This window comes from Erinaceus europaeus, chromosome 7 (assembly GCF_950295315.1).
Source record: "Erinaceus europaeus chromosome 7, mEriEur2.1, whole genome shotgun sequence".
Lineage (NCBI taxonomy): Eukaryota > Metazoa > Chordata > Mammalia > Eulipotyphla > Erinaceidae > Erinaceus > Erinaceus europaeus.
The window spans coordinates 99,363,191-99,383,779 of NC_080168.1; the positions used below are offsets into that span (position 1 = coordinate 99,363,191).

A 20,589-nucleotide genomic window follows, 5' to 3' on the forward strand; every position below is an offset into this window, starting at 1 on the left:
GGAAACATCTAGCTTTCTGAGCCTGAATGTTTAACACCAGACACAAGAATGTGAAAAATGAACCAAGGCAGTTGATATTACCTTTGGAAGACTTTGGAAAACTGCCAGCACCTTTTCAATCACCTATTAGCAGTCACATTGCAGTGACATATAAACATGTACTATATATTCAAGACATGTCTATAACTATATTATTATGTTCCATCTGATGAAAAATAATTTTTATAATTTTAGTATATAATAGTTGCTAAGTATACTAATTGTAAAAGATTTTAAAACTAAAAATAAACAGAAAAATTTAAATTGAAAGAATATTTAGGCTAGAGACAATTCACCAGGAGGGTGCATACCTTGTCAAGTAGACAGCCTAAGTTCGAGCCCTAGTACCACACAGGAGCAGAGTCTTAAAAGATAGATGGAATACTGTCAGACAGGTGGGAGACCAGATGATGCCACTAAGTTGAGAAAAGAGTTTTGCATCGTGTAATGAATGGCCAAGGCCTATAGCGGGATGAAAGGGGAGAGCGCTACCATTTTATCATTGATAAAACAACTGTGTATGTTACATATTAATTTGGGACAATAAAAATCTCTTGATTTAAGAGGCTGGGCAGTGGTACACCCAGTTGAGTGCACATGTTACCATGTATGCCCTCAGCCCACAGCTGTAGGGAGGAAGCTTCACAAGTGGTGAAAGAGTGCTGCAGGTATATCTCCTCTATTTCCCCTTCCCCACTTAATTTCTCTCTGTACTATCAAATGAAAATAAATATTTCCTATCAAATAAAAATATGTTTGAAAGTTCTTATTTAGAGAAGCCTTCATTTTCATAAGGATTGATATTGCATAAAATTTTCTTTAAGATGACAAGTATAAGGCTATCCTCAAGCAAGCTAGCTACAAAGTGCAAATACAGATTACATGAAACTATTAACACAGTAGTGGTAATTTCTAAAGCGGTAGAATTGATGAAAAAAAATTTTTAAGTTCTTGTCAGACAGACTAGAAGCCAATAAATGACATGAATCAGATTAAATATTCATTAAAACCTCTAACACTGCAAAGAATATTGCTTCCAAATCACCCACAAAACAATTCCAAAAAAATTAAACATCTCTTAGGCAAAAAACAAAAATTGAGTTAAATACTGAACTATTACTAAAAATAGTATTACTGAATAAATAGTAATAGTAAATACTGAACTATTACTAAAAACAGTATTACTAAAATACTATTTTTAGTAACAAGTTTACTAAAAAAGCAAGAAGGCAATAGAACTGAAAATCACTAATAAAAGTAGTGATTAATTAAATAATCATTGTACACAACAGAAAATCAAAACTGCAACTATTTAAAATATGGTATAAGACCAGGGAGGTAGAACACAGGCCTTGCATGTGTTGAGACCATAGGTGAGATCCCCTGCACTGTATATAATGAAGTAATGCTTTGGTCTTTCACTCTCTACCTCTCTCTTTTCTTCTCTCATAATTTTATTTTAAATATAAAGTGGAAATTTAAATACAGTTAAATTTTAAAATATAATATTAATATTTCTAGGATCAAGCTAAAGTTTATGAAGAAGATTCATTATTTCAAATGCTGTAATTCTGGGCTTGGTGGTGGTACACTTGGTTGAGCACACATGTTACTGTAAGCAAGGAACCCAGGTTAAAGCCCCTAGACCCCACCTGCAGGGGGAAAGTTTTGCAAGTGGTGAAGCAGTGCTGCAGGTGTCTCTCTGTCTCTCTCCGTCTCTATCACCCTTCCCTCTGATAACAATTTTTTTAAATGCTTTAATTCTGAATAAGGAAAAGAAAAATGTGTCATGTAGTATACATCAAATTTAATAAAAATCCACTAAAATTATATAATTACATATTTATAATTATATAATTAGATATTTCATTTAGAGCTTTCTCCTTCAAAATCTCTATAATCAGTCATTTCTGCTTCCTGGTCTTTAAATGAATTTATAAAAGGAGATGGACTATTTATATACAATTCCATAAAATTACTAGAGGATACTTGGTTTTTCAGATAAGGCTTGTATAGAATCCCCAACAAAAGTTTTTTAAAGTGGAGACTAGAATTTGCAAACATTTGTCAAAGTTCTCTTCTTAATTAATTTCCTTTAACAATAATCAAATGTGAAGTGTCACTACGTATTAAAAACTATTGGAAGGGAGTTGGGCAGTAGTGCAGTAAGCGCAGGTGGCACAAAGCTTAAGGACCGGCGTAAGGATCCCGGTTCGAGCCCCTGGCTCCCTACCTGCGGGGGAGTCACTTCACAGGTGGTGAAGCAGGTCTGCAGGTGTCTTATCTTTCTCTCCTCCTCTCTGTCTTCCCCTCCTCTCTCCATTTCTCTCTGTCCTATCCAACAAAAGCATCAATAATAACTACAACAATAAAACAAGGGAAGTAAATATATAAATATTTTTTTAAAGCTATTGAAAAACTATATATTAACTGTCTATCTTATTAGGCTGTTCTCTTAAAAGTCAAAGTGATACACTTTAAATAAAGTCAAGTAAAGTGAAATACAAATAAATTACCTTATGTTTAAGTATTGTAAGTTGACTTACCATCTGAATCTATATTTAACCTTGTTAGTCCTCCTTAGCTAAATATGCAAAGAAATCCAAGGGAGTAGGGACATGGTAGTGGGAAAGCTGAGGAATTATACTCCTGTTCTAATTTTGTAAATCAATATTAAATCGCTAATAAAAAAATCAGCTCCTAATTGCAAAAGAGAGAGAAAGAGAGAAATCCAAGTGACTGTGTATAAATGACTAACTAGATATAAGTTTCCATGAGAGATGGACTTATATCCAGCTCTAGCCTCAGCCTCTGGTAATATAATATATATATATATAGTTAGGATAGTCAATATTTTTCTAACTTTTAATAATGATGCGAAAGATAAAGTTCAATATTGTTAGAGACTTACACTTTATTTTCTCTTTCATTTTTATAAGACTTTCAAGAATAAGAAATGATGAAACTGATATGGAGCAACTGAAAAGTGTTGTCAACATATTCTCACATTTAAACAATCTGGAAAAAAATTTTCTTATCCATCTATTTCTTGAGAAAGGCTCTTTATGCTAGGCACATTGTCTCATTTGTTAATAAGCTTTCAAAACTTTAGTTTAACTATATTCAAGTTCCTCAGTTCTCTTCAACTTAGTGACTGCCAATAATAGATCACTCTGTTTTTCAGTACCTTTATGTTTTTGCCTCAAGCTTCAACTGATTATATTCTTTGATTTCCTTTACCGCAGTGTAGATTCCTTTTAAACTATAGATCTTAACAGCGACACTAGCTGCTTTTTTTCTTTGGGGTTTTCTTTTCTTTTCTTCTTCTCCTTCTCCTTCTTCTTATTTTTTTTTCCTTTGGGATAATTATATTCTGTTGTGCCTTTTAGGAGCTCCTAACCTTGTACACTCTTGGGCTTTATTTAATAGTGGGTTCCCTCTGCCACTCTCCACACTAAACCAGGCTCATTAGGGTCCTTAATCCTCCATGATTTGCTTTCATGAAATCTTATACCTTTGAGTTGCTGTGCTCCATGAGCCTATTTCCTTAGCACAGCTATTCCAAGCAGCCCAGAATCAACAAGCACTAAACATAAGCTTATTCACTTTCTCAGCCAACATGACTCTACGGGGGAGGGGGGGGGGACACGACAAAAAAACTTTGTTCTGAATGTTTATGGACCATGAAACTATACCATTTAGTTTGGTATTTCATTTTCTCACCCAGAATTAGACTCCTTGAAGTCCTTAACATTCAGTTATTAACTTAAAGGCTCCAAGTTCTTCTTGATTATAAGATTCTATTTTACTAGAACAAAATCAACAATATTCTGATGTATGATAAGTTAATTCCACCTATATCTTTTTCTTATGCTTAGAATGTAGAAAAATAACTTTTTTCAGTTATTCTATGAAATTATGACTTTTCCAAACATTTTTTTTTTTTTAGTCAGATGTGCATGTTTTTGAAATCTGACTACACCACTAATACTGGTCATTTAAGAAGTTCACCTTCTGCTTTCTCTCTTACTCTACTCATCACTAGCACCATTGCTGATGGATAATGCACAAAGGGGCCAAAAGAGCGTGCATTTTGCTTTTTGTTTTTAACTTCTTAGGGTCCTTGGTAAAAGACAAGACAAAACACAGACAATTGGTAGTGCTAAGAAAGAGTTAACAAAGTTTCCAAAGGTGCTGACTTGATTCCAGCAAAGTTTTTACACTTCAACCCTGTGCAAGTTAACTTGTGATCCTCCCCATGCAGAAGACAGAAAGCAAAGCCAGTAGGTTCTCTCTTTAATTGGTTTGCATCCACACACTGACCTCCAGGGCTCTGTTTACATAGCCTATCATGCAATATGTTCCACAGTTCTCTGCCCCTTTCAAAAGCATGTTTCTCCTGAGATTTGATATATGGCTTTCATGTTTAATCACTACGTTAAACTCAATGCTCTGCTTCCTCCAGCATCAACTAACTTCCCTTCTTGGGAGGTGGGGATAAGAGCACAGCTTCTTGCTACTTTTGAACATAAATGAAAGTCTGTTTCGTTCTATTACTTAAATCACCAATTACACATGATCCTAGACAACATTATTACATCAACTAGGAAATGGCATTTTAAAGAAAAACTTAAAACTTCTTTAGAAAAAAAAGATAGAATGATTGTTCTCATTTGGCAGAGATGAAAACTTTGGGTGACTGAGTTATATAAACAGAGAATAAAAGAATTTAAGCAGTATATGAGTCAATGCTAAGAGGTTATAGCCAGATGACAGATAAAGTTTTAATCAAATTAATCTTGAAGCTAGAATATTCCTAGGGCTCTCTGATCAAAATTAATTCTGAACCCTTATTTTCTGGCTTGAAGGTTTTCTTAACCTTCCTTGCAAATAGATCTTTCAAATTTTCTTTAATTAAATGAGGCCATGGTAATGTCATATTACTTATAATTCCTTTCTATAAAAATCTGTATGTAAAAAAAATCTGTATGTAGTCCAAATTACTTAGATGAAAACCTTAAGAAGTTAACTTATTTCTCTTAGTATGTCAGGCTAATCTATAGTAGTTTTCAGATTGTAAAAACTGCATCATGAGTATATATTCTACACTTTTTAGTTTTTACTTTTTACCCCTGACAAGCTTAGCATCTTTCTCCATTTAACCCAATTTTATCAGAAACACTATTTAGAGCTATACATATTAAACAGGACTATTTTACTTTCTGTATTTGATCAATAATAGAGAATCTGAATCTTTAAATCCATGCTAATTGTCTCAATATGCTACCTTCTTACAAAAATTTGGTATAAAGTACCAAAGAACAAATGGTCTAGCTTCTTATATCTTGATCCCTTGACTCAATATAAAACTAAAGAAGTGTATAAGAAAAAAAAATTACCTGTTTCTTAGTTTTGAATTATTTAAACTTTTCCACAATATATTTGAGCCCCAAATTAAAAGAATGAACTTGTCATCAGTATCGCCATGAGATTTTTACAGGGTAGAGAGCTTTGTAGTTTTCAAAGATGTCCATGATTTAAACAAAAGAAGAAGAAGGAGGAGGAGGGGGAAGAGGAGTGGGAGGGGGAGGGGGAGGAGGAAAGAAAGAAAGAAAGAAAGAAGGAAAAGAAAGAAAGAAAAAGGCTGGAAAAATAAGAGCCATGGATAAAATCTTTGGTCACAAAAGTGAAAGACGTATCCTTGTACAGATGGTATAACTACTATAAACAGAACACTTCAATTTGGACTTGAAAATTTAACATTCAGTAACCTGACATTACCACCATCCCTTCTCCTCCATATAGTCAATATTATCAACAAGAAATATTTATCTGCTACAGTCACATATGATTCAAAATCCCAAGAATAGGGAGGACTTGGACAGAATATTCACCACAGAAGAGATCCAAAAGGCCGAGAAACACATGAAAAAATGCTCCAAGTCTCTGATTGTCAGAGAAATGCAAATCAAGACAACAATGAGATATCACTTCACTCCTGTGAGAATGTCATACATCAGAAAAGGTAACAGCAGCAAATGCTGGAGAGGGTGTGGGGTCAAAGGAACCCTCCTGCACTGCTGGTGGGAATGTCAATTGGTCCAACCTCTGTGGAGAACAGTCTGGAGAACTCTCAGAAGGCTAGAAATGGACCTACCCTATGACCCTGCAATTCCCCTCCTGGGGATATATCCTAAGGAACCCAACACATCCATGCAAAAAGATCTGTGTACACATATGTTCTTGGCAGCACAATTTGTAATAGCCAAAACCTGGAAGCAACCCAGGTGTCCAACAACAGATGAGTGGCTGAGCAAGTTGTGGTCTATATACACAATGGAATACTACTCAGCTGTAAAAAATGGTGACTTCACCGTTTTCAGCCGATCTTGGATGGACCTTGAAAAAATCATGTTGAGTGAAATAAGTCAGAAACTGAAGGATGAATATGGGATGATCTCACTCTCAGGCCCAAGTTGAAAAACAAGATTAGAAAAGAAAACACAAGTCGAACCTGAAATGGAATTGGAGTATTACACCAAAGTAAAAGACTCTGGGGTGGGTGGGTGGGTGGGGAGAATACAGGTCCATGAAAGATGATGAATGACATAGTGGGGGCTGTATTGTTAAATGGGAATCTGGGGAATGTTATGCATGTACAACCTATTTTATTTACTGTTGAATGTAAACATTAATTCCCCAATAAAGAAATAAATTTTTTTAAAAAAAAAATCCCAAGAATACACAAAATGGAAGGATTTTCGGAATCATGGTTCTCTAATTAGGTAAATTTGCCAACTCAAATGTACTGACTTTATATTTCAAGAGTTTTGCTAAGCTAGGGAAATTCATAAAAAAAAAAAAAGCTATAAAATAAAGATCGAGATATGCATGTTGATTCTTTAACATGACTATCAAAAAGGGTATCCAGCCCTTGCTTTTTTTTTCTGAACATAATAAAGAATAATTTTTTATTTATTTTGGCTAAAACCCTTTGTTGGATTAAATGTATCTGTTACCCATGTTTGATGGCAAGTAACTTGCAGAGTATCTTCAAATTATTAAAGGTGCTTTGTCTCCCAGGAGAATAATATTCTATTTTGAGCAATGACTGAATACAACTCCATATCTCTGCTTTCAAATGAAGTGCTACAGATATAACACACAAATGCCTACTGCAGAACTACCAAGAATCTCAAAGTGAACATCTCCGGTTATTAAGATTCCAAGCAGCCTACATTTCTGGCTTGGGGGGGGGGGGCATGTTCTGAAAAGAGAGTGACTAGTCTGTTTAAAATCAAAATGGCTCTTGATCTGATGAACTACACTTCAGAGAATGATGTAAAGAAAATTTACTCAAAATAACATTATTAATGTAAACATACCTGAACCAGAGTCAAATTTGGTTTCTGACCTGCAAAAGGAAAGAAATGTTTTTACTATATAAAATCTTACTATAGGATAACAGTTACTTTATAGGGAGAGAAAAATGATGCAAGAATTATAACTTTCAATACACTGGTCAATAAGTAAAATAATTTTATAAATGTAATCATATTTATTTTAATTATTTTAAGAGCATGTAATGCATAGGGCCCCTAAAATGCACATACCCAAAAAGATAACACAGTACAGAAAAATAAAAAGTGTTTTTTAAAGTTACGTTTTTAAGTAGCACCCAACCTCTACAAACTAACTTGTTTCAGCAATATAACAAAGCAATCAGGAGCCCAAATTTAAAATTATCTTTTTACTTATTATTAAAGATTTCCAATTATTCAACACCAAATAATTTTTCATTGCATTTTTCACAGAGTAAATGAACCTTATAACCCCATACAATTTAATAATAAGAAGAAAAATCTGAGCCCTTGTGGGAACATTATGTTTCAGATATAGGTTAGTACTGGTTGTAAATTCAGAAGCCTTTGAAGCTCTGGGTTTGGCTGTGGGAAAACTTCTGTTGAGTAATTACTCTCAAGATGCTGCTGATGTGCTGTCAAGCAGAATTAACCCTATGACTAGGCCTATCTAGACAAGCTACTATAAGACAGCATTGTCTCTATCTAGCTCTCAAACCAATTAGCAGGCATGCTCCAGTCGGATTTATATCACACATTAACAATCAATAGTATATATGTTCACAGCTGCCACAGCCAGATACAATAACCTACCAGCAGGAGTCCTGTTAAAGGATGTTACATTGACAGAGAAGGTTTTTTTTTTCCCCCCTGGGGAAATGTAGTTAACTAAGTGAGAAAGAAAGGGGATTTCTTTGAAATTGTGCCAGGGTAGCAAAGCATTTTTGGAAATGGTGGCTTTCTTTACTTAAGTTAGTTGCAAGAGAAGTCATCCATTGAGGGAGAGGAGAAGGATAAACAAAGAGCAGCTTATATTGTCAAAACTTCCTTTTTTAAAGTAGTCCCAAGAAAAATTTCACCTGATGCTTATAAGTAATAATTGTAAAAAAGCACATGTTATAGAAAACATATTACATTCTGTACTCTAGCTGTGGTTACCAATAACCACCTCTGGAATCCACATCCACATTTTCCCAAAGTTCTGGCACTCACCTCAATCCTACTCTAATGTCTTTGATTCCAGTTTTGAAGAGGAAACCCATTTTCACCTTTTGTCCTCTCTCCTATTCTGGAAAACACTGCCTTTTCTATTCCCATTATCTCTGAACAACGACATTAATAACATTTGGTGGTTGTGTCAGAAATTCTTCAACTTCATGTACAACCTTATCTTCTCACATGTAAAAGAGATAGATATGACCTACAGACATAAGACATACTCCACCTGTCACTACAGAAAAACAAATTAAAACCACAATGAGATACCACCTCACACCCATGAAAATGGCCTACATCAACAAATCTAGAAAGACAAGTGTTGGTGAGGTTACAAAGACAAAGGTAGCCAGATAGAGTTGGTAGGAATGCAAAGTGGTGTAGCTTCTATGGAAAACAGTATGGAGAGTCCTTAAAAGTGGAAATATCTCCATTCCAGGTGGTTCACTTCTCAACAAAGTCTCAAAACCTAGATATAGACCAGGTCCCATGAGACAGAGCATATGTTCACATGTATCCATAAATTAGGGCAAAATATATACCTGAAAGCAAATGTGCACAATAGTCTACAGTGAGTCAGTATGAAGTTCATAATGAAATAGTGTCTACTTGACTTAGATACCCTCCTCACCTACTTCCTATTACAGTTTTCTCACTCACTCCAAAGCTAACCTCATCAAAGCAAGGACAGAAAAAGCTGAATAAGGGCAAGAGACTGGTATACTTTAATAATGACTCTTTAGTCACTATCAGGCCACCCCATCAGCTGGGGCCCTAGTAGGGAAGTCCTAAGATTCCCAGACATGATGGGCCTAGACTTCGAATAAATCCCTCTCTCCATTGGCACTGGTCATCTATATCAGGAACAACAAAACAGACCCCTTTGTGGACCCCCATAGGACCTTGCCCTCAACTTGGATCAACAACAGTAGAGAATGTTCTATCCTCTGAAGGGAGGCTGAACAACATACTCTATGCTACACCTGAGGAAGATGGGTCCTGATATTGGGGCAGCTTGGAATGTTCCTACTCATGACCACAGAATGTGAGCTCAGATCCACAGGGATGCAGAGGTCACATAGCCTTCTAAGCTGAATATGGGCCCCAGATCACATCAAATTGATGAGGTTTACAGTCAACAATATTTATACACCTTTCCCACATTAGGGAGCTACTCTCTTCCTTGATCCAGCTTTCTGGTCCTTTTTCCAGCCATGACATCATCTCCCAAGACAATAACTTGGATCCACTGGCATATCAGATTTCAGGCTCAGGCAAAAAAAAAAAAAAAAAAAAAAAAACCTAGTATAGCCACAGGCCCTTTGGAATTTAACCAAAATATGCCTACTAGCTATCTACAAAACAGAGACCCCCCCCCCCACTCTTCATCTGCACTACTCCAGCCTTTAGATTCAGATTAGTCAGCAACTCTCTTTTCAGCCACCAGGTTCCAGATGCTAGCATGATGCCGACCAGACTTCCCTGGACAGACAACCCCATCAATGTGTTCTGGAACTATGCTTCCCCAGAGCCCTGCCACACTAGGGAAAGAGAGAGAGGCAGGCTGGGAGTATGGATTGACCTGTCAACACCCATGTTCAGCAGAGAAGCAATTACAGAAGCCAGACCTTCCACCTTCTGCATCCCACAAAGACTTTGGGTCCATACTCCCAGAGGGTTAAAGAATAGGAAAGGGAGGGGATGGGATACGGAGTTCTGGTGGTGGGAACTGTGTGGTTGTACCCCTCTTATCCTGTGGTTTTGTCAGTGCTTCCTTTTTTATAAATAAATAAATAATAAAAGTGGAAATACCTGATGATCCTGCAATACCTCCTTATCATATATCCAAAGGACATGAAAACACTAATTTTAAGGGGCATGTGCACTCTTAGGTTCATAATTACATTATTCACAATTGCCAAGGAGTGAAAGTAGCCTAAAATTCCCATCACCAGATGACTGTTTAGTTATTGGTCATATACAAAATAGAACTACTACTCTGCAAATAAAAATTATTAATAATATTGTTTTCTTCGGAACAAATTGGATGGAACTCTTAAGGTGACTGTTTCTTATTTATGCTAAAAAAAAAAGAGGTGAAAAACAAATACAGGATGGTTTTGCTCATAAGGGGAATATAAAGAATTGAAACACATGAACTTGCAAAAGAAAAAAATGTAGCCAAGTCATTATTAAATTACTAAGAAATACGTTTTTAAAACCCTCTCTCAACAAATTAACACCCCCTGAATGTTACACTGCCACCTCATTATGCTGAATTCATTTTTTTCCCTTTATGTATAACACTGTTGTAATAGTGGTCATTTAATTTGGAAATTATGATATGATTCTAGATTCCTGAACTCCCTATATGTAATCAATACCAGTTGATCCAATTTCCTCTTTCATATATATATAGGAGAGAAACTGAGAGAGGACTGGGAAATAGAGAGAGAAAGAGAAAAACAGACACCTGCAGACCTGCTTCACCACTAGAGAAGCAGATCCCTTGAAGGTAGGAAGCAGAGGCTCGAACCCGGTCCTTGCCTTGGCAGTATGTGTGCTTAACTGGGTGCACCAGCACCCAGCCCTGCCCCTCCTCCTCCTTTTGGTCTTTACAACTACCACTTTTAAGACCTATTTCTGGCTCAATCCTTTCATAACCAGTATCCACCCTCCTTCTAACTCGTCATTTTATCAGCGGTAAGATGTTTCCAAAGTACTAATCACAGTGCTGCCACTCAAACCACTAGGGCACAGATTTCCAAACTGGGTCATATCCACTCATGTATTGTAAAATTAATTTAGTGGGTTATAGCCAGTACTTTAAAAAATGAAACAGAACATATGCTATAATGCACGTAATATACTGAGAGTTTTTCAGTTCTATGCAACTTTTAACTATTGCTTTTTTTTTTTTTTTTTTTTGCCAGCAGGGTTATCGCTAGGGCTTAGTGTCAGCATTACAAATCCACTGCTCCTGGTGGCCCTTTTTTTTTCTTTCTATTTTTATTTTACAGGACAGAGAGAAATTGAGAGAGGAAGGGAGATATAGAGAAGGAGAGAAAGACAGACACCTGCAGACCTGCTTCACCACTCATGAAGCACTCCTCCTGCAGGTGGGGATTGAGAGCTCAAACCCAGGTTTTTGCACATGGTGATAAGTGCACTTAGCTTGGTGCAAGATCATCCAGCCTGAACATACATTTGTGTATTCAAATGTGTGTACTGAGCTTTGTGCTACCCTTACAAGTGGGCTAAACATCTCTGCTCTGGCTTTCCTCTTGGATGAGCCCTTCTCACCACTACACAAGGAATTCTTTCTCTTTAGAAGCACCAGGTATCTGGGTTCCCAGCATTCTCTAAAAGGGTCTTAAGGGCAGCTTCTTCAACTAACGGGAGCCTTTTCAGGTCAGGCTATACTACTATTGTGTTATGTATTCCCAATCAACACCTAGGCATCAAAGGTTGCTCCTTGGATCAGAAAATGGCCTTGGAACTTAAGTGCCGGACTGGCAGGGAAAGGGAAGGGGCAATAGATAGATGCACAGAACCACTGGCAAACATGAAAAAGCCATTCCTCTAGTAAAGGGGGAAAGGAAGGAAGTAATTCTCGTATGGATTTCGTAGTCACTGGAAAGGAAGTCTAAGGGAAATCTTTTGCTCTTCTCCAGTTTGGTTGAGTTTCCATCCCAGCACCATCCACTCAACAAAAATATATTGCTGGGGATTCGACTTCCGGAGGCGAAGCTACGAGCAGCAGATCGTTTTCTCTCCTCTCCTCTCCTCTCCTCTCCTCTCCTCTCCTCTCCTCTCCTCTCCTCTCCTCTCCTCTCCCGGATCAACTAGAAATACCAAAGTAGACCACCCGGACCGAAACAAGACAGGACTAGAATGACCACAGGAACCCAGTAAATCACCCCTGAGTACAAACACGCGTAGCTGGTGACAGAGAGGAGAGAGGGGCCTAAGGAGAGATTAAGTGGCTGCTAACAGTTCAACAGTTTATCAGTGGAGACACCACCTCCAGTCTGCTCCACAACAAGGGGACAGCTGAAGGGAGGAAAGGACTCCCCAGAGACTCACCAAGTGCAACTCTGAGTCTCCATTGCTACTACCCTCAGAATCTGGAGCAGCAACAGGGAGGGACACCAGGGGACAGAGATCTAACCGGGAAACTCAGGAGAAGACCTATACTTCGGTGGCATAGCTGAGGGGCTGTGAAAGTCTCTTTGCATAACCACTGGATTATCTCTGCCACACCCTGCTTTATCTCTTGGTCAGGAGTCAGTGATTAAGCTAAGAAGCCTATTGATAGTTTAAAAGCCCTCAGGCTCCCATAGCCTACAGGGAAGAAAAAAAAAGAGGCTTTTACACCACTGAGCTCCAACTCAGGGATTGAAAAAACTGTTAACTTCCACCAAGGTAAACCCTTTAATTAAATTACTTAGACACAAGTCAATCCAGGCAATAGTAATCAATAATTTGAAAAGTACTGATAAAGGGAACTCATAACATAATATATAAAATGGTTAAAACAACAAGAAAAAATATTGGAGACTCGAACCAGGACAAGAGTCCAGCTAAAAGTCCTCCAGAGGGTGAAGCACAAAATAACAAGTTCAACATCCAAACATTAGCTAAGGAAATAATAACAGGAGTGAGTAAAGAATTTGAAAAAATTGTAATCAGAAATACAGGAATAACAAATGAGAATATGAAAGAAAATTCTAATTATCTCGTGGTTATTAGAGAGCTGAAAGCTGAAATCGTTGAGCTAAGAAGGCAACTAGCTGAACAAGCTAAAACAGTATCAGAGCAGGGCAACAAAACAGATGAACTCCAGAAAGCAGTAGAGGGCAGAGAGAATAGAATCTATGAGGCTGAAGACAGAATTAGCAAGATTGAGGATGAATTAGAGACAACTAAAAAAGAAGTAAGAGATCTCAAAAAGAGATTAAGAGATGCTGAAAACAACAACACGGTCCTATGGGATGACTTCAAAAGAAACAATATACGCATTATTCGCTTACCAGAGGAAGAAAGAGAAGGGGAGGAAGAAAGCATTCTCCAGGCCATAATAGCTGAAAATTTCTCTAGTCTAGACAACACCAAAGACATAAAGATTCAAGAAGCCCAGAGGGTCCCAAACAGAATTAACCCAGACCTAAACACACCAAGACATGTCATACTTAGATTGGAAAGGAATAAGGATAAAGAAAGGATCCTCAAGGCTGCAAGAGAAAAACAAAGAGTCACCTACAAAGGAAAACCCATAAGATTAGCAGCAGACTTCTCCATACAAACACTACAGGCCAGAAGAGAATGGCAAGCTATCTATCGAGTGCTCAATGAGAAAAGCTTTCAGCCAAGAATACTATATCCTGCTAGACTGTCATTCAGACTAGATGGAAGCATCAAAACCTTCTCAGACAAGCAACAGTTGAAGGAAGCAACCATCACCAAGCCTGCCCTGAAAGAAGTTCTGAAAGGTCTCCTATAAACAACCAGACCACCACAAATAGGACATATATCAAAACACTCTAAAACTCTACAAGAATGGCATTAAAATATCTTCAATCTTTGATATCAATAAATGTCAATGGCCTGGATTCACCTATAAAAAGACACAGAGTAGGAAGATGGATCAGAAAACACAACCCAACAATATGTTGTCTACAGGAAACTCAACAAGACAAACACAGACTTAAAGTGAAAGGATGGAAAACTATCATACAAGCCAATGGCCCACAAAAAAGGGCAGGAACAGCTATTCTCATATCTGACATGACAGAATTTAAAATAGATAAGATTAAAAAAGATAGGAATGGATACTACTTAATGCTCAGAGGATCAGTCAATCAAGAGGACTTAACAATTATTAACATCTATGCACCCAATGAGAAGCCATCTAAATACATCAAACTTCTACTGAAAGAGCTACAGCAATATATTAACAGTAACACAATCATAGTAGGGGACTTCAACACCCCACTATCTCAACTTGACAGATCATCCAGGAAGAAAATCAGTAAAGACATAAGGGAGCTAAGTGATGAGATAGATAAACTAGAACTATTGGACATTTTCACAGTCATTCATTCCAAGAAACTGGAATACACATTTTACTCAAATCCACATGGATCATTCTCAAGAATAGACCATATGTTAGGCCACAAAGACAGCATCAGCCAATTCAAGAGCACTGAAATCATCCCAAGCATCTTTTCAGACCACAGTGGAATTAAACTAACACTTAACAATCAACAAAGGATTAGTAACAGTCCCAAAATGTGGAAGCTCAACAGTACACTTCTTAACAACTTCTGGGTCAAAGAGGAAATCAAGGAAGAAATCAAAATGTTTCGAGAGTTCAATGAAAATGAAGACACAAGCTATCAAAATATTTGGGACACAGCTAAAGCAGTCCTAAGAGGGAAGTTCATAGCTATACAAGCACACATTAGGAAACAAGAAAAGGCACAAATAAAGAGCCTGATTGCACATCTTAAAGACCTAGAAGAAGAACAACAAAGGAATCCTAAAGCAACCAGAAGGACAGAAATCACTAAAGTTAGGGCAGAAATAAATAACATTGAGAATAGGAAAACCATACAAAAGATCAATGAAAGTAAATGTTGGTTCTTCGAAAGAGTAAACAAAATCGACAAACCTTTAGCCAGACTCACAAAACAAAAAAGGGAGAAGACCCAAATAAATCGGATAGTAAATTAAAGAGGAGATATCACAACAGACACTGCAGAAATTCAACATATCATGCGAGGCTTCTATGAACAACTATATGCCACCAAGCTAGAGAACCTGGAAGAAATGAATGATTTCCTAGATACCAACTTCCAAAACTAAGTAAAGAGGAAGTGGAGAACATGAACAGGCCCATCACAGATAATGAAACTGAAACAGTTATCAAAAATCTTCCCAAAAATAAAAGTCCTGGACCAGATGGTTTTACAAATGAATTCTAGAAAACTTTCAAAGAAGAACTAATACCTCTACTTTTAAAAGTCTTCCAGAAGATTGAAGACACTGGAATACTCCCTGCCAGCTTCTATGAAGCCAACATCACCCTGATACCAAAAGCAGACAGGGACACAACCAAAAAAGAAAACTACAGACCAATATCTCTGATGAACATAGATGCGAAAATATTGAACAAAATTCTAGCCAACCGGATACAGCAGTATATCAAAAAGATTGTTCATCATGACCAAGTGGGGTTTATCCCAGGCACGCAAGGTTGGTTTAATATACGTAAGTCAATCAATGTGATCCACCACATCAACAAAAGCAAGACCAAAAACCACATGGTCATATCAATAGATGCAGAGAAAGCCTTTGACAAAATACAACATCCCTTTATGATCAAAACACTAGAAAAAATAGGAATAGATGGAAAATTCCTGAAGATAGTGGAGTCTATATATAGCAAACCTACAGCCAACAACATACTCAATGGTGAAAAACTGGAAGCATTTCCCCTCAGATCAGGTACTAGACAGGGCTGCCCACTATCACCATTACTATTCAACATAGTGTTGGAAGTTCTTGCCATAGCAATCAGGCAGGAGCAAGGAATTAAAGGCATACAGATTGGAAGAGAAGAAGTCAAACTCTCCTTATTTGCAGATGACATGATAGTATACATGGAAAAACCTAAGGAATCCAGCAAGAAGCTTTTGGAAATCATCAGGCAATACAGTAATGTGTCAGGCTATAAAATTAACATTCAAAAGTCAGTGGCATTCCTCTATGCAAACACTAAGTTAGAAGAAATTGAAATCCAGAAATCAGTTCCTTTTTCTATAGCAACAAAAATAATAAAATATCTAGGAGTAAACCTAACCAAAGAAGTGAAAGACTTATATACTGAAAATTATGAGTCAATACTCAAAGAAATTGAAAAAGACACAAAGAAGTGGAAAGATATTCCATGTTCATGGGTTGGAAGAATTAACATCATCAAAATGAATATATTACCCAGAGCCATCTACAAATTTAATGCTATCCCCATCAAGATCCCAAACACATTTTTTAAGAGAATAGAACAAATGCTACAAATGTTTATCTGGAACCAGAAAAGACCTAGAATTGCCAAAACAATCTTGAGAAAAAAGAACAGAACCGGAGGCATCACACTCCCAGATCTCAAACTGTATTATAGGGCCACTGTCATCAAAACTGCTTGGTACTGGAACATGAACAGACACACTGATCAGTGGAATAGAACTGAGAGCCCAGAAATGAGGCTCCACACGTATGGACATCTAATCTTTGACAAAGGGGCCCAGACTATTACATGGGGAAAGCAGAGTCTCTTCAACAAATGGTATTGGAAACAATGGGTTGAAACATGCAGAAGAATGAAACTGAATCACTGTATTTCACCAAATACAAAAGTAAATTCCAAGTGGATCAAGGACTTGGAGGTTAGACCAGAAACTATCAGATAATTAGAGGAAAATATTGGCAGAACTTTTTTCTGCATAAATTTTAAAGACATTTTCAATGAAACGAATCCAATTACAAGGAAGACTAAGGCAAGTATAAACCTATGGGACTACATCAAATTAAAAAGCTTCTTCACAGCAAAAGAAACCACTACCCAAACCAAGAGACCCCTCACAGAATGGGAGAAGATCTTCACATGCCATACATCAGATAAGAGTTTAATAACCAACATATATAAAGAGCTTGCCAGACTCAACAAGACAACAAATAACCCCATCCAAAAATGGGGGGAGGACTTGGACAGAATATTCACCACAGAAGAGATCCAAAAGGCCGAGAAACACATGAAAAAATGCTCCAAGTCTCTGATTGTCAGAGAAATGCAAATCAAGACAACAGTGAGATATCACTTCACTCCTGTGAGAATGTCATACATCAGAAAAGGTAACAGCAGCAAATGCTGGAGAGGGTGTGGGGTCAAAGGAACCCTCCTGCACTGCTGGTGGGAATGTCAATTGGTCCAACCTCTGTGGAGAACAGTCTGGAGAACTCTCAGAAGGCTAGAAATGGACCTACCCTATGACCCTGCAATTCCCCTCCTGGGGATATATCCTAAGGAACCCAACACATCCATGCAAAAAGATCTGTGTACACATATGTTCTTGGCAGCACAATTTGTAATAGCCAAAACCTGGAAGCAACCCAGGTGTCCAACAACAGATGAGTGGCTGAGCAAGTTGTGGTCTATATACACAATGGAATACTACTCAGCTGTAAAAAATGGTGACTTCACCATTTTCAGCCAATCTTGGATGGACCTTGAAAAAATCATGTTGAGTGAAATAAGTCAGAAACTGAAGGATGAATATGGGATGATCTCACTCTCAGGCCCAAGTTGAAAAACAAGATTAGAAAAGAAAACACAAGTCGAACCTGAAATGGAATTGGAGTATTACACCAAAGTAAAAGACTCTGGGGTGGGTGGGTGGGTGGGGAGAATACAGGTCCATGAAAGATGATGAATGACATAGTGGGGGTTGTATTGTTAAATGGGAATCTGGGGAATGTTATGCATGTACAAACTATTGTATTTACTGTTGAATGTAAAGCATTAATTCCCCAATAAAGAAATAAATTATTTAAAAAAAAAAAAAAATATATATATATATATATATATATATATATATATATATATTGCTTTGTATTTTATTTATTTATCACCAGGGTTACTGCTGAGATTCAGTTGCATGATATCTCTGTTCCTGATGGACTTTTTTTTCTTTCTTTTTTTTTTTCTTTTGGAGGGAGGGTTCTAATAATAGGATATGTATGGAGAATAACAGAAATGGCAACCCAGAATTCTGGGATCATTCGAATTCTAGGACACCCTGTCTCTAGAGTTCTTGCTGAGATGGGTAAATTAGTCAGGAATGCTAGTCCATTTATACTTGGGTATTTCCCTTACTTTTAACTCAACATATTCTGACATCACTACTATAATTGTACTAGGTTCTGAACTATCCACCTGTCATGTTCATTTTTCAATTTGTTTACTTTTTTGATTCAGACAGTGATTGATTGAGACACATAGAAGTTGAGAGTGGAGGAGAAGATGGAGAGGGGGAGAAAGAGAGAGACCTACAGACCCACAGACACCATTCATGAAGCATTCCCCGCCCCCTTCAGGTAGGGCTCAGGAGCTTGAAGCCAGGTCCTTATGAACTGCATTTTGTGCACTCTGCTGGGTATGTCACCACCCAGTCCCTATCACCTATTATGTTTAGCTTCGGAGATCAGATGAGATTGGGTGTGTTCAGGGTAGTATGGCGGTAAACACCTGTTGTGTTTAAAACAGGAATCCATGCTTTATTTTGATAGTATTGTTGCTATAAAAACATAGAAGAAAACAAATTTACATGTATATAATAGATATAGTTGGGGAGAGTTAAATAAACAAACATTGCCTATTAGGTGCTATTGGGACTATGTGTAAACTTGATAGAGCTTAGGGAGAATTCCCCCCATCCTTGGATGGAGGTCTGAGAAGATACCCTCTTGGTTAGTCTCTCTCAACCGAGGTGAGCAAAAGGGGAGAAACTCAGACTTAGTTCTTTCCTTCTTGACTGTCAGGCCCACAGAAACCCCAATACTTCTCCCCATTAACTGCAGGCCACAAGGCCGCCTACTTTAAGATTCACTTACTCAAAGTCACCTTATCTTCTGACCACAGAGAACACACCTTATCACACACTCCATCATACACCTCAGACCCCAGACAAGAGAAATTCCCAACTATATGGCCTTTTGATATCCATCGTCTCTCTGTCTCACCCTACTGGTTTAACCCCTATGCTTCTCTCAAATACCTTTGGATAATTAAGTTGCTTGCGTCATGGAGAATAACTGTCTTGTATCTCATCAATTCCTGTCATACCAGCCCCCTACCATAAGGGCAAGGTGATCTTTAAGAAATCTGTAATTTCTGACATATTTCAATAATTCCCTTTGTTTGCTTTTCTATTTAACTCATGTCCACCTGCTAATAAATGAGATCTGAGCACACTGCAACTCTCCCCAGTGTCTTTACTTCGTGTCGTCCCCTGTCGTGAGCGAGAAAGAACCGGTCCGTTACCTTTCCCCTGGAGACCACCCCGCCAGAGACCCCGACAAGGTGCATGCTCTTTTTTTTTCAACATTTTGCTTTTTAGTTGATAGAGATGGAGAGAAACTGAGAGGAGAGAGGGTGATGATATAGAACACAGAGACAGAGAGAGAACTGCAATACTGCTTCACCCCTGTAGGTGAAAACTGGAGGCTTTACTTCAGGTCCTTGTGCACTGTAGTATGTGCACTGAACCAAGTTGCAAACTCAATTTTTAACTGAAAATATATAAGTTAAATAAAGTGAGTCTAGAAATCAAGACAAGGGCCGGAGAAATAGCTCACTTGTACAGCATGTTGCTTTGCCACGTGTATAACCCAGCTTTGATCCCACTTCTTACCACACTGGTGGAAACTCTGAGACTGTGGTGCATTTTTCTCTCTCTCTCTCTTTTTCTTTTCTTTTCTTTTCTTTTCTTTTCTTTTACTTGTTTCTTTTTCAATTGCCACCAGGATTATAGCTGGGCCTCGGTATCTGCATGAGACATCCACCGCTCCCAGAGACCATTTTTTCCTTCTTTCTTCTTTTATTTTTATTTTTTTAAATTCGATGGGACAGAGAGAAATTGAGAAGGGAAAACAGAGATGGGGAGAGAAAGATAAACACCTGTAGCTCTGCTTCACCCCTCTTGAAGCCTCCTCTCTATAGGTGTGTGTGGGGGAGTCTATACTCGTCTCTGCACATGATAAAGTGTGCACTCAGTAGGGTGCACCTCTGCCCAGCCACTGCTTCTTTCTATCTGAAAAAGTGATGCCAGAGCAATAAAACCCCAGTAAAGACATAGATTTTAAGTAAATTAATTAAAATTTTGAATAATAGAAATCACGATAATCACGAGCAAAA

General features: G+C 37.6%; 1 protein-coding gene across 3 annotated transcripts in view; it reads right to left on the bottom strand.

The window, feature by feature from the left end:
- Positions 1 to 20,589, bottom strand: part of MSRB3 (methionine sulfoxide reductase B3) — a 187,869-nt gene that overhangs the window by 66,821 nt on the left and 100,459 nt on the right. For all 3 annotated transcript variants that reach the window (XM_007516857.3, XM_060194988.1, XM_060194989.1), the window contains one exon: positions 7,425 to 7,453. In XM_007516857.3, coding sequence (XP_007516919.1) covers positions 7,425 to 7,453 — 29 coding nt within the window. The remainder of the gene's footprint in view (positions 1 to 7,424; positions 7,454 to 20,589) is intronic.